This window comes from Halichoerus grypus, chromosome 5 (assembly GCF_964656455.1).
Source record: "Halichoerus grypus chromosome 5, mHalGry1.hap1.1, whole genome shotgun sequence".
Classification (NCBI taxonomy): Eukaryota; Metazoa; Chordata; class Mammalia; order Carnivora; family Phocidae; genus Halichoerus; species Halichoerus grypus.
Genome location: NC_135716.1, coordinates 111,766,172 through 111,778,620, shown reverse-complemented (window position 1 = coordinate 111,778,620; position 12,449 = coordinate 111,766,172). Strand labels below are relative to the sequence as shown.

At 35.1% G+C, this 12,449-nt stretch overlaps 1 protein-coding gene across 4 annotated transcripts in view; it reads right to left on the bottom strand.

The window, feature by feature from the left end:
• Window positions 1-12,449, bottom strand: part of GLMN (glomulin, FKBP associated protein) — a 32,327-nt gene that overhangs the window by 1,144 nt on the left and 18,734 nt on the right. For 3 of the 4 annotated variants that reach the window (XM_036103363.2, XM_078072760.1, XM_036103364.2), the window contains exons 8-16: window positions 11,741-11,928; window positions 9,870-9,923; window positions 8,228-8,258; window positions 8,034-8,123; window positions 6,880-6,921; window positions 6,361-6,434; window positions 4,837-4,921; window positions 4,223-4,332; window positions 3,453-3,516 (exon numbers count right to left, since the gene is read on the bottom strand). In XM_036103363.2, the coding sequence (XP_035959256.1) occupies window positions 3,453-3,516; window positions 4,223-4,332; window positions 4,837-4,921; window positions 6,361-6,434; window positions 6,880-6,921; window positions 8,034-8,123; window positions 8,228-8,258; window positions 9,870-9,923; window positions 11,741-11,928 (738 nt within the window). The remainder of the gene's footprint in view (window positions 1-3,452; window positions 3,517-4,222; window positions 4,333-4,836; window positions 4,922-6,360; window positions 6,435-6,879; window positions 6,922-8,033; window positions 8,124-8,227; window positions 8,259-9,869; window positions 9,924-11,740; window positions 11,929-12,449) is intronic. The other variant, XM_036103367.2, reaches the window with a different exon arrangement.

The window sequence follows — 12,449 nt, the reverse complement described above, 5'->3', positions numbered from 1 at the left end:
TAATGAAAGAATTAGTTATTTGGTTCAACATTTCTTGATTGCCTACTATTATTAAACACACGTTGAGAGTTGGAGAAACAAAAATAAAATCTAATCCTTGCCTTCCAAAATAGTTTACTATTTAATAAATACGTTCATTATTACATCTAGTTATTTTATGTGAATACCAATACAAACAAAAATGTACTTTGGACAGTGTACTCATTAATACACCATTTGGACAGCTCCTGATTTTGAGATCTGTAACTCACAAGTTTTATTCATGAGAAAATTATTTGAGAATAATCCTTATGATGAGACATTTCTTTTCCTGTAAAAACCATCGCTACAATGACTACATTATATATTCCTTTAACTCATGACCTTTCAATTGATATCCTTGTCACAGATCTTGTTCTAGAGGATTCCCTCCCTTCCCTATTGATAGAAACATTTTTTTTAAAAGATTTTATTTTTTGAGAGAGCAAAAGCGAGAGGGAGAGGGAGAAGCAGACTCCTCACTGAGCAGGGAGCTCGATGTGGGGCTTGATCCCAGGACCCTGAGATCATGACCTGAGCCAAAAAGGCAGACACTTAACCTAACTGAGCCACCCAGGCGCCCCGATGGAAACATTTCTAACACAAAGTTGTTATGAACTTTCTGGTGATCAATGTAGACAGAGATTTTACCTGCCTAAGACAGCTTAGGTTTATTCTGTCATCCACATTATAAGTTTTTATTCCAAGAGCATTTCCTCCTATAGTACTTAAAGGAGAGTCCTAAAGTCTTAATTTTATTAGGAAGAAAGGGAAATGGGAGGGGAGGGGCTGGAGGTAGGAGAGAAAGAAGGAGAAGTGGAGAGAGAGAGAGAGAGGAGACAGAAGAGGAAAGAAAAAATTGAGTAGTAGAATTAAGTTTCCAGGTACTTTTTTTTTTTTTTAAAGATTTTATTTGACAGAGACACAGCGAGAGAAGGAACACAAACAGGGGGAGTGGGAGAGGGAGAAGCAGGCTTCCCGCAGAGCGGGGAGCCCGATGTGGGGCTCGATGCCAGGGCCCTGGGATCATGACCTGAGCCGAAGGCAGATGCTTAACGACTGAGCCACCCAGGTACTCTTTACAAAGAAAATATCTTAGGTAAAAAAAGGGAAACTTAGGAACCCAATTATCCTTAACTAGAAGTTGACCACTTGAAAACCTATTTTGTAATCAACTTTTGATTATTCAGTTTTAAATAGTTAATATCTTTTATCATGTATACAAACATCTCATAAAATTGATTTTATTCATAATTCATAATTATATAAAGGTTCTCAAACTTCAGTGTGCTAATTAAAAATGTAGATTTCTGTGCTTTACTTGGTGACTGAGTAGATTTAGGGCTAAACCCAGGAATTTGCATTTATATGCATAAAGGAACAAATACCCAGGTGATTTCGATTAGGACTATATGTTAAGATACAATGATCTAAAATGGCCCCATCCAATGCCAATGAGAAACTGAATTTTTAATTAAATTTTTTTGATTCACATTTTAAATATTCAGATATGGCTACTAAATATTTTATTTATTTGAGAGAGAGAGAGAGCACAGGCAGGGGAGGGAGGGCAGCAGGCAAAGGGAGAAGCAGATGCCCCCCTGAGCAGGGAGCCGGACGTGGGGTTTAGTCCTAAGACTTCGAGATCATGACCTGAGCTGAAGGCAGATGCTTAACTGACTGATCCACTCAGGCGCCCCTTGTTTTTGTTTTTAAAGATTTTAAGGCAATAAAATCGTGGAAAAATTAGGTTACAGAAAATCTGTTGTGCACTCTGTTCAGCATAATTCCACAAATCTTTCATATGATGAACTGTAATAATTTTAGAAGCATGTAGGAGTGTAAGAGCTATGGAAGTAAGAATATTTTCTCTTATAATAAGGTTACTAGATACTTAAAAAATACTACAAAGAAAATCATTTTAAGATTTATCTTCAATGTCTAGAAAAAGTAACTTAAGAATTAAAAAAATAGTTATAAGGATAAAAATAAAAATGTGAAGTTTTCACAAATGTTTGCTTTTAATTTTTCCCAAGTAGAATCACTTATGTAGTAACGAAAGTTTTTTCAGTTCTAAAGCTTACCTATATAATTCAAAATGCACTGTAGCCTATCTCAAAAAAGGAAGACTACGCAGTTCTAAAAACTGAAATTTATTGCCAGAACAGACTGGGACCTTGCAAAAGATAGTCAACCATGATAATGAAGAAATAAAAGAAGGAAATAATACACAAGGCATATGTTTCAATAAATGAAAACCCAAAACATGGATTATATGGAATTATATGTATGTGTATATATATGCCAGATACTTATAGCTTTTTTCCTAAATGAAAAGCAAATCTGCATACATTATATAATTCAGTTTTTAAAAATTCCTAATACTTTTGGCCTTTATAATCTCCCATGGTTTCCCTTGACCCTGCTTTCATTCAACATATTACAATATCAATTTAGGACAAAAATAGGTAAGCAGGCAGATGGGAAAGTATATGAGTAGATAGGACAGAAAGGGATAAAAATTATTATGGGCTGTGTATTAGAATAAATTACTGTAATTCAAAACAACTAACATTTAAAGATACCTAGCAAAATAAAGAAAGAAAGAAAGATACCTACCAAACAGAACACTAGGTATAAAAACTAAGTTGGTTTTACCAGGAGAGATGGAGGTTCAAGAAAAGTTTTGTGAAGCTGAAGTGTGGGAGAAGATACCTATAACTTATGCAGAGAGATAATAGGGTGAAGAGATATAGGGTGAAAAGGGGAATGACTTCTGAAAAGAATGAGTCAGCTGACAGCAACCCAAAATAGTAGGAAAAGAAATGGATTATTATTCAATTATGAATCACTTTGTTTTCTATTTGAATGATCCTGTTCTTAATTTTCCTATATACCTTTCTGATTGCTTCTCAGCTTTTCATCTGACTAGTTCAGCTCTCAGCATGCTTAACAGGTCAAAAATAGGTACTGGGAGGGGGTGCCTGGGTGGCTTACTTGGTTGAATATCTTTTTAGATAAAATCTAAAGTCTAAAATCTAAAAAAAATGTTTCAATTAGTCATATCTGGTGAGGGGCTAGCAAATTATCAGATGATTTTATTTTAGACAGCTTAGACTTAAATCATGACCTATAGGTGGAGGCAACTGAACAAGACACCCAAACATATGCACACTCCAAAAATTTAGTTAACTCAGGACCTGCAACGTATCTTCCTGACAGGGCTAAGCAATGCTTGCAGCAAGATAGCAGAGGTTCAATAGGAAAAGGAAAGGGAAGCTGGGTGTGGGGTGGTAAGGGCTCCTGGGAATTAGAATAACTTCAGGTTTTAGAATAACTGCTGGTACTTCTCCTAGCCTTTGTTGTTGGGTAAGATAATATTGGCTCGTGCATTTTGAATATACTGTTTCTTTAAAAAAAAAAAACTCACTTACTTGATTGTCTTTCTCATTATCTTTGATAACCAAATATCTCAATAAATTTAATGAAGCCATTATCCTGTTAATTAAAAATATATAATTTGTTACTTACAGTACGGTTTTATATAATCAGCAATTTCAATGAATAAAATAAGTTAAAACCTAGGGCATATTTTTACAATTATGTTTGCCATTAGAAATTATTCCCCTTAACACATCTTTTGGAGTAGTAATTATCACTCTTGTTCTCCAAGTTCACAAAATACAATTGTGAAAATTACTATTCTTTTCCCCTGAGGGAGCCTTTTATCTTTAATACTTGAGAATAACATCTCTTACTGCCTGAATTTTAAGACTCCTTTTATAAGCTTACAACCACTTCTCATCATCCATGCTAGCAGACTGAAAGTAAAATTACATGTTGTCCTAGAAAACAAAACAATAAAACCCAAACCACGTCTTTTATATAAGTTATATATATGAAATTCTTAGTTTTTAGTCACCAATGCTATAGTTGCAAATCCCTATGAGTTGTGTATTGGAACGCAGGGCACATCATAGGTATAAAACCATCCTGTTGGTCATAATTTTGGAAAGGAATTTTTAATTTCGTTTTTACACAGTATCTAATTACCTAAATATGAAAATCTTTATGTAATTTTATGAATTAGCCATAGATCATAACGTAACAGGAAAATACATCTTATTTGTTTAGGTTTGCTAAGGAGGGGGTTCCACATTTTATTGTGAATTTACTATGTGAACCTTAGTAATGGTCACCTTACCTATCTGAGTTTTGGAGTAAATCTGTTTCAGCACCCTCTGGGAGAAAGAGTACCAAATCTAGAAGTGAGATCAGCTGTGGGCCTGTAAACCATTTGTTGTTATGTGTTCTCTGAAAAGCAAAATAAAAATTGGGAAAGGTTTTAAATAACAGTTGATTAATTCATGTGTTTTTCTAATACCTTCATACTATAAAAATAAACAAACATTACACATTTAAAATATATTTTTTAAACTTTCATTTCCATTCTTTCACACTCTTTGTAGACACTGGGAACAAAATGCCAGTTGAAAACACTGATATATTCTTTCTGTTTTCAATATAGAATTACTGACTATTCATAAACAGAGTAGCCTTAGGTTTCCATTAATATTTCAGAAGTATAGAGCAAAACAAAGTCATATTCTCAGCTCAAAGAATTAATACTATTTAAATATATAGTTAACAAAATTTCAAAATTCAGGTTTTTAAAAAACAGAAATGGTGAATAAATATGCCCTAACACAAGATATAGAAAAAGTCCATAGGGTAAAGTCCACATTAATGTATTCCACAAATGAATGAATATATCCTACAAAATAAAAAAGATAATCAACACCTTAGCTATGCTCTTACCTTTAATGACACATCAATTTGATTTTTGATATTCTGAATAATGAAAGCCTCCACACCTGAATGATTACTTGTATTCAATAAGCACCTTAAAAGCAAAATTACAATACATTTGAACTTATCCTCAACTGCATTATACTTAAATGATGATGAAAATTTTACAAATTCAAATGGGCCATGTGTTATTTCTAGAAATAAAACAATCAGTGAAGACAGCAATGTGTCAACCAGTTACCAAGTCACTTGTGGGTTCTTGCTGTAACCGGCAAATTCTATTTTTTTTTTTTTTTATAGACTTTATTTATTTGACAGAGAGAGACACAGCGCAAGAGGAAACACAAGCAGGGGGAGTCAGAGAGGGAGAAGCAGGCTTCCCGCGGAGCAGGGAGCCCGATGCGGGGCTTGATCCTAGGACCCTGGGATCATGACCTGAGCCGAAGGCAGACGCTTAACGACTGAGCCACCCAGGCGCCCCCAGCAAATTCTATTTTAACTGGATCTTTCCAACAAGAAATTTCTATTAAACCTAATGTGAATCTTTTGTGCATATAGTTGCAATGACTTGACATGGCAAAAATGGGCACTAGTATATAATAGCCTAAAAACTCCCAGAATTACTCCCTGTGAAAGTAGACTAGTCTTGTTAGACTAACTTAACTACAAAAAAAGGAAACTCAGTATGAATGGCTTAAGAAGAAAGGGGGATTTCTTGGTAGGGATATAGGTAGATAAGAACAGGAAAGCTGGTATAAGACCTAAGCATCAAATTAAAATTTCATAAACCTGGTCTAAGTCTTATCAATAGAAGTGAAGATGGGATCAAGGGTGCTAGTATTGGCCAATCCTCAAAAAAGACTTCTTGGCACATTGACATTGCCCAAATCTATTTTTAACTCATTTTTATTTACTACCAGGTATGTCAACAAACTAGGTCGGCAGGCCAAATTCAGCCTGGTGCCTGTTTTCTTTTATTGGAACACATCCACCCCCCACTACAGAGACAAAGTTGAGTAGATGCAACAGAGACCGTGTGATACATAAATGTGTATTTGCTATTTGGCCCTTTATACAAAAGTCTGCTGCTCTTTAACTTGGAAAGGTGCTAGAATCTTTTTCCCCTTAAACAGCACTATTAATAATCTCTACTATTAACTTACAGTGAATAGCCTTTGATATCAAAGTTATAACTCCAGAGCAATTAATTTCAACAGTGAATAATGGAGATTATTGACATGTAAAGTTCTAGCAGGAGCCTTATCAATCTCTTATTTAATCTCTCTCTAGTCTTTTAATTTTAGAATATTTCAATTAGTTGAACTGAAATACTATTATTCATATAATATGTATCCATAATATTTGACTAACCCTTCTCTACCTATAGGGATAAAAAAATTTATTATAATAAGGCTTCCAAGTAGAGTCGACTTACATGTAAAACATACTTAAATACTATAACCTGGAATAATTAAATGGCATTAATTTGGTTTTTAATCAACTACACACTTGACAACCATTCCTGATACCTACCTAAATAACGTATATTTGCCTTGTGAATCCAACTTGTTAATATACAGTTGAAGCATAGCTAAACTCTTTTTCCTCTAAAATAAAACAAATAATATTGTTACATAAAGTGGAGATTATAGTTGACTCTTGAACACGAGGAGTCTCAAATGTGCAGGTCCACTTATGAGCAGATTTTTTCGATAAAGTATAATACTGTAAATGTTTTTTTTCTTACGATTTTTTTCTTATAATTTTCTTAACATTTTCTTTTCTCTAGCTTACTTTATTGCATGCATATAGTATATAATACATATAACATACAAACTATATGTTAATCAACTCTTGTTATCAGTAAGGTTTCTGGTCAGTAGGAGGCTATTAGTGGTTAAGTCTTTAGGGAGTCAAAAGTTATACATGGCTTTTCGACTGTGCTGGAGGTTAGCACCCCTAATCCCTGTGTTGTTCAAGAATCAATTATAAACTATTCATTAAAATTTCTCACTGTAATTCATTATTATTTAGTCCCAAACATTTACATACCAATGTCTCAATGGGGCAAAGTGTCATTACTTTGACTAAGCCCTGGAAATTAAAAAAAAAAAAATTCAGATATTAATAGATTACACTGACAATAGACAACTATATTATCAATGGTGGGTACTAAAATTTCAGAGAAGGTAGGAGATATAAAAATTAAGTAAATTTTTCCCTGAGCCTCTTTATTTTTTTTTTTAAAGATTTTATTTGAGAGAGAGAGAGGAACATGAGCAGGGGTTGGGGTGGGCGGGGGGGGGGCAGCAGGAGAGGGACAAGCAGACTCCCCACTGAGCAGGGAACAAGACGCGACGGCTCCATCCCAGGAGCCTGAGATCATGACCTGAGCTAAAGGCAGATGCTTAACTGATTGAGCCACCCAGGTGCCACTCCCCGAGCGTTTCATTCCACTGTTACATCTAAGGAAACTAAGTTCAATCCATTTTGTAATTAAAACTGAGGGGTGTTACAGAGCGTAAATTTAGAAGTCAATTGTAATTTACAATTTTGTCTAGAGTGGCAAAAAATGAAATTAGACATGTGAAAATATAATCCATTCATTAAAAAACAATCAGTGTTAATTTAGTAACAACAGCCATGTTTTTCTATTTAAATAGTGGAAAAACATGTTTCTACATCAACATCTTAAGACCTACCTGGCTATTATAACTAACAAATAGTACAAAGTAAAATAAATCACAGGAGGAAAAAACAAAATGTCTTTCTAGTAATGAGTCCATGCACCCCTTGATGGAGTCCTTAGGACTTGAGTTATGAGTAAAGGAGTTTCATTTCCAAGGTCCCTACAGAAACAAAGTGCCAAAGAAGAAAATTATGTTTTTCCACTAAGTGTTATGCTATCAATTATGATAGCCATTAGCCACATATAGCTATTTAAGTTTAAATTAATTTAAATTAAATTAAAAATTCAGTTCCTTAATCAACTTTAGCCACATTTCAAGTGCTCAGTGTGGCTAGTGGCTTTCATACTGATCAGAGCTAGAACACTTCCACCATCACAGCAAGTTTTACTGGACACATGGCACTAGAGTTTTCAGAGGATATGGAGAAGAAAGTAGGAGAGGAGTCTGAAAAGACCTTTACTTAAGTTCAAAATAGGAAAGGGGCTATGTCAAAATCAGAATACACATTTTACTTACCTGAGGTACAGTAAGAAAGCTCTTGATTTCTAAGTACTGGTGAAGTAGACCGTTGTCTTCTATTCTCAATAAACCATTCTCCAACAGATCCTACAGATTAAAATATATGCAGAGATACATATATAGCGAAATCAACAGCTGTATTTGTTGACAATGGCTGTGTGTAAATTACAATGGGCGCAAATGAATCTTACCACTCCTTTGGAGAAAACAGACTCTTCTGTTCTGGAAGAGAATATTAAAATTTATCAACATGGCTTTCTTTTCTTTTTTTTTTAAAGATTTTATTTATTTATTTGACAGAGAGAGAGAGCGAGAGCAGGAACACAAGCAGGGGGAGTGGGAGAGGGAGAAGCAGGCTTCCCGCAGAGCAGGGAGCCCGATGCAGGGCTCGATCCCAGGACCCTGGGATCATGACCTGAGCCGAAGGCAGACACTTAACAACTGAGCCACCCAGGCACCCCTCAACATGGTTTTCTAAACTGCTTTAAAATGATTCTTCATTTTAGGAAAAATAAAGCAAAAATTGAAATTTAAAGACTTTAAAAATATCATTAAGGAAAAATTCTGTTGAAGAACTTAGTCAAAATTCTTAATCCATGTTTGATCTGTCTTTTGACTTGGTTACTGACATCTGAATCTGACCAAAATCTGCCCTCTCAGGGCTTCTTTCATAGTAACAAATCAACAGATCTTCAACAGCAAGTGCTAAGAAACCAATTATACATGATATACTATGTATTCCAGTTGATTAATCTGTAAACTCTTTCCCATTCTTTTTATACAAGAAGTAAATGCTTTCCATTTATGATAATATTTTTTTAAAGGTGTATAATCTTTGTTAAGTAAATATTTAAGCTCTGTGGCAAAAAATTTTATCTAAAGCCTAAGTTCGTATTCTAACCATGCAAGGAGTTAAAACTGTTGTTTTTGTTTAATGACTAAATAGTTTGGAAATCTTAAGAATATAGAACTTAAGATTCAAATCAATACATATTCTCATTGTATGAATATAACAGAGACTAAAAAGAATGTAAAATCATTAAGACATACATAATACAATAAATTTACAGAGTTAATAACTACTCGTGCCAGGAGACCCTTGGAAATTCCTGCCTTGTAGGCCGAGGCTTTGGACATTTGCCATGTTACAAATCTTCCTTCACCTGGGAAGAGATGGGATTGATAAACTGTCACTAATGTTCCTATAGGATACTACTGAAAGGTCCTGATTGATCGCAAGAGATAATTTAAACATGTTACAAGAAAACACAAAGCGTATAGAGTTTTGCAAAATTCTTAAATATCTATCTGGAAGAATTATACATATTTGTCACTTTGTAATTTTTTTAAAGAGAAAGACTTGTATTCTTAATGCCTCAAATAAGAAAAGTTATTGGATATAATCACTGTCAATAATCTAATAATCTAAGTTATAAAAAGGTGGGGTCAAGACACCTCCTTCCTTTCGATGCAGTTCAGATTGTGTCCATGAAGCAAAAACATGGATAAATTTCTTTTACTGACCACCTCTTCTTAGATCAAGGAGGCTGCAGTGGGAGAGCGGTGTTTTAATCTACCAACTTTTAAAATAAGAGAAGAAACCTCAGAAGCATATGACTGGAAATTACCTTAGAAGACAGTATTTTAATATTTAAAAGAGATTTTTTTGTTGTAAAACCTCTTTGACTCATTTTTGTCTCATGTTTACATCACTGTTTTATAAAATAACCAATTAATTAGGGTCTGGCAAAGAGAAGGTAGTCTCCCCCACTCTTAACAAGAACTACTTTAATACCACTATTTAATTCTGAGATGCCATCTAAATGATCTTACCTTTGCAAAAAGACTTCAATATGCCCCATATTAAATTGCAAAAGGTACGATGGGCTAAAATAGACAACATATATATATATGTATGTATATATCATCACATACACGTACATTTTTAGAAATTTTATATACATAAACACTGTTACGGGTTGAATTGTGCCCCCCTCTAAAAAGAAATATTGGAATCCTAACCTCTAGAAAGAACGTCAGCATATGACGTTATTTGGAGATAGGGCCACCTTATTTATTTTTTTTAAATTGGGATGAACAAGAACCTCCCCACCCTGGAGATAAAGTGAAGTCATTAGTGTGAGCCCTAATCTGGTACAACTGGTGTCCTTATAATAAAGGGAAATGTGGACAGAGACATACACAGAGAGAATGCCACATGAACATGAAGGCAGAATGGAGTGATAGATCTACAAGCCAAGAAACATCAAGGATTGCCAGCAAACCACCAGCAAACAGGGGAGAGGCATGAAACAGATTCTCCCTCAGAGCCCTCCGAAGGAACCAATCCTGCCCACACCCTGACCTTGGACTTCTATCCTCCAGAACTATGAGACAAAAAATTTCTGTTATTTTAAAACTATCCAGTTTGTGGCATTTTATTATGGCAGCCTTAGCAAACCAACATACGTACCTAAGCCGTTCTGGTGGTAGTATGATGAAGAGTACAGGCTCTAGGGTCAGATGGAACTGTCTGGAAGGCAGCTGTGCTAACCACTATACCACCACCACCTACTCAGAACGGTTTGAATCTACCTATCCCACTAGTTAAGTTGTATGGTATTGACTGGTATCCTAACTTGTCTAAGCCTGTTATTTTCATCTGTAAAATGAGAATGCTCTATTTCATAGTATTGTAAAGATTAGATAATGCATACAAAGCTGTCTGCATATTGTTTAATACATGGTGAACATGAAAGTCGTAACCATTATTGCAGTATTTACATAGAAATATATCCCCAGGTATATTCATACATAAATATATAAATGCACACAAAGAGATACACCTATGGCCTGCAAGACAAGCAAGCACGTAATCCTTATTATCATGGATATTAAAGTCCAAAAGGTATTACATTATAAAATTATATATTTATTTAAAAAATAATTTTGATAAACTTTATAGGAAAAGGAGGACAAGGTTAAGATAATTACAACAGTTGGGTGATGAGAGAAGACTTTCCTCATAAGGTGATATTTAATAGAGATGGTCTAAGCATATACAAAGGCCCTATAGCAGAAAGGTTCATGACACATTTGAATAAGAAACCAAAAAAAGGTCTGTTACTGGAGCATAGTAAACAAGACAAAAGGTGTAGAAGGTGAACCAGGACAATCAAGCAGGGACCAGATTATGCATAAGCTTGTCTCATGTGAAGATTTTTAGACTTTAAAGCAATAAATAGCCACTGAAGGGTTTTCATTAGGGACTACTCTTAGTGTTTTGAAAGAGCTGGATTAAAAGGGACTGAGGTTGGATATATAAATACTCAGGATTACATGAGTAATACAGTTAAAAGAAGATGGCAATTTAGACCACCCCATGGGTAACTGACCAGTTCCCTCCCTTATAGACCAGGATGATCCCAACAGCTTCAAAACCAAGCCCAACGGTTTGGCTTCACACTTTCTGAGTCTTGTCCCCATGATTATGTCTGTTTCAACCCTACCCTCCCCCCCAACACCTTTTCACTCTTTGAGTACTACTGGCTTTAATAGATGATAGGCAGTAATATTAATAAAAATAGCTTTTGTTTATACTTCATTTAAAATGTATTAGTACATTAATAAACATATACTGGAAATTAGATTGAGTTTGATACTCCTTTTAGAATTATATGAAGAAACCAAACATTAACTCCTACCTTAAGACCATTGGAAGCTGATCAATACTGATGCCCTGTACAAATACCAGATAGGCCAGAGAAGCCATAGAGTCTGCTAACTGTTTGTCTTCTTCTTCCTCAAATTCAAGATAGTCCCAAGTCCTCTTTTTCCTTCCATGATTAAAAATCATTTTGGGAAAAGGATGTCCAATTGCTGATAAAAAGCCCTGTGAAACAGATAAAAAAGTAAGCTATAGCAGGCAGGCTCTATTATGTTCTTCCCATCCTCCCTAGCCATATTCACATCCTGTATAATCCCCTCCCTTGAGTGTCAGTGGGACCTGTTGGACTTGCTTCTAACCAACAAAGTATGGCAAGATGTCACCCCATGATGAGATTATGTCATGACAAAAGTGAAAGGATTTTTGCAGATGTATTTAAGGTACCAAATCAGTTGATTGGGGTCATTCAGAATGGTGACTATCTTTGGTGGGCCTGACTTAAGCAGGTAGAAGACTTTTAAAAAGGGGCCAGGCCCTTCTTCAGAGTCAGAAACTCACCTCTGTAGGCATTGAAGAACTAAGCTGCCATGTTATGAGAGGGCCTACAAGAGAGGGCTGTAGGGCAAGGAACTACAGACAGCCTCTAGGAGCTGAAAATGGTCCCTGACCAAACAGCCAACAAGAAAATGGGGACCTCAATCTATAGCTTCAAGGAGATAAATTCGCCAACAACCTGAGGGAACCAG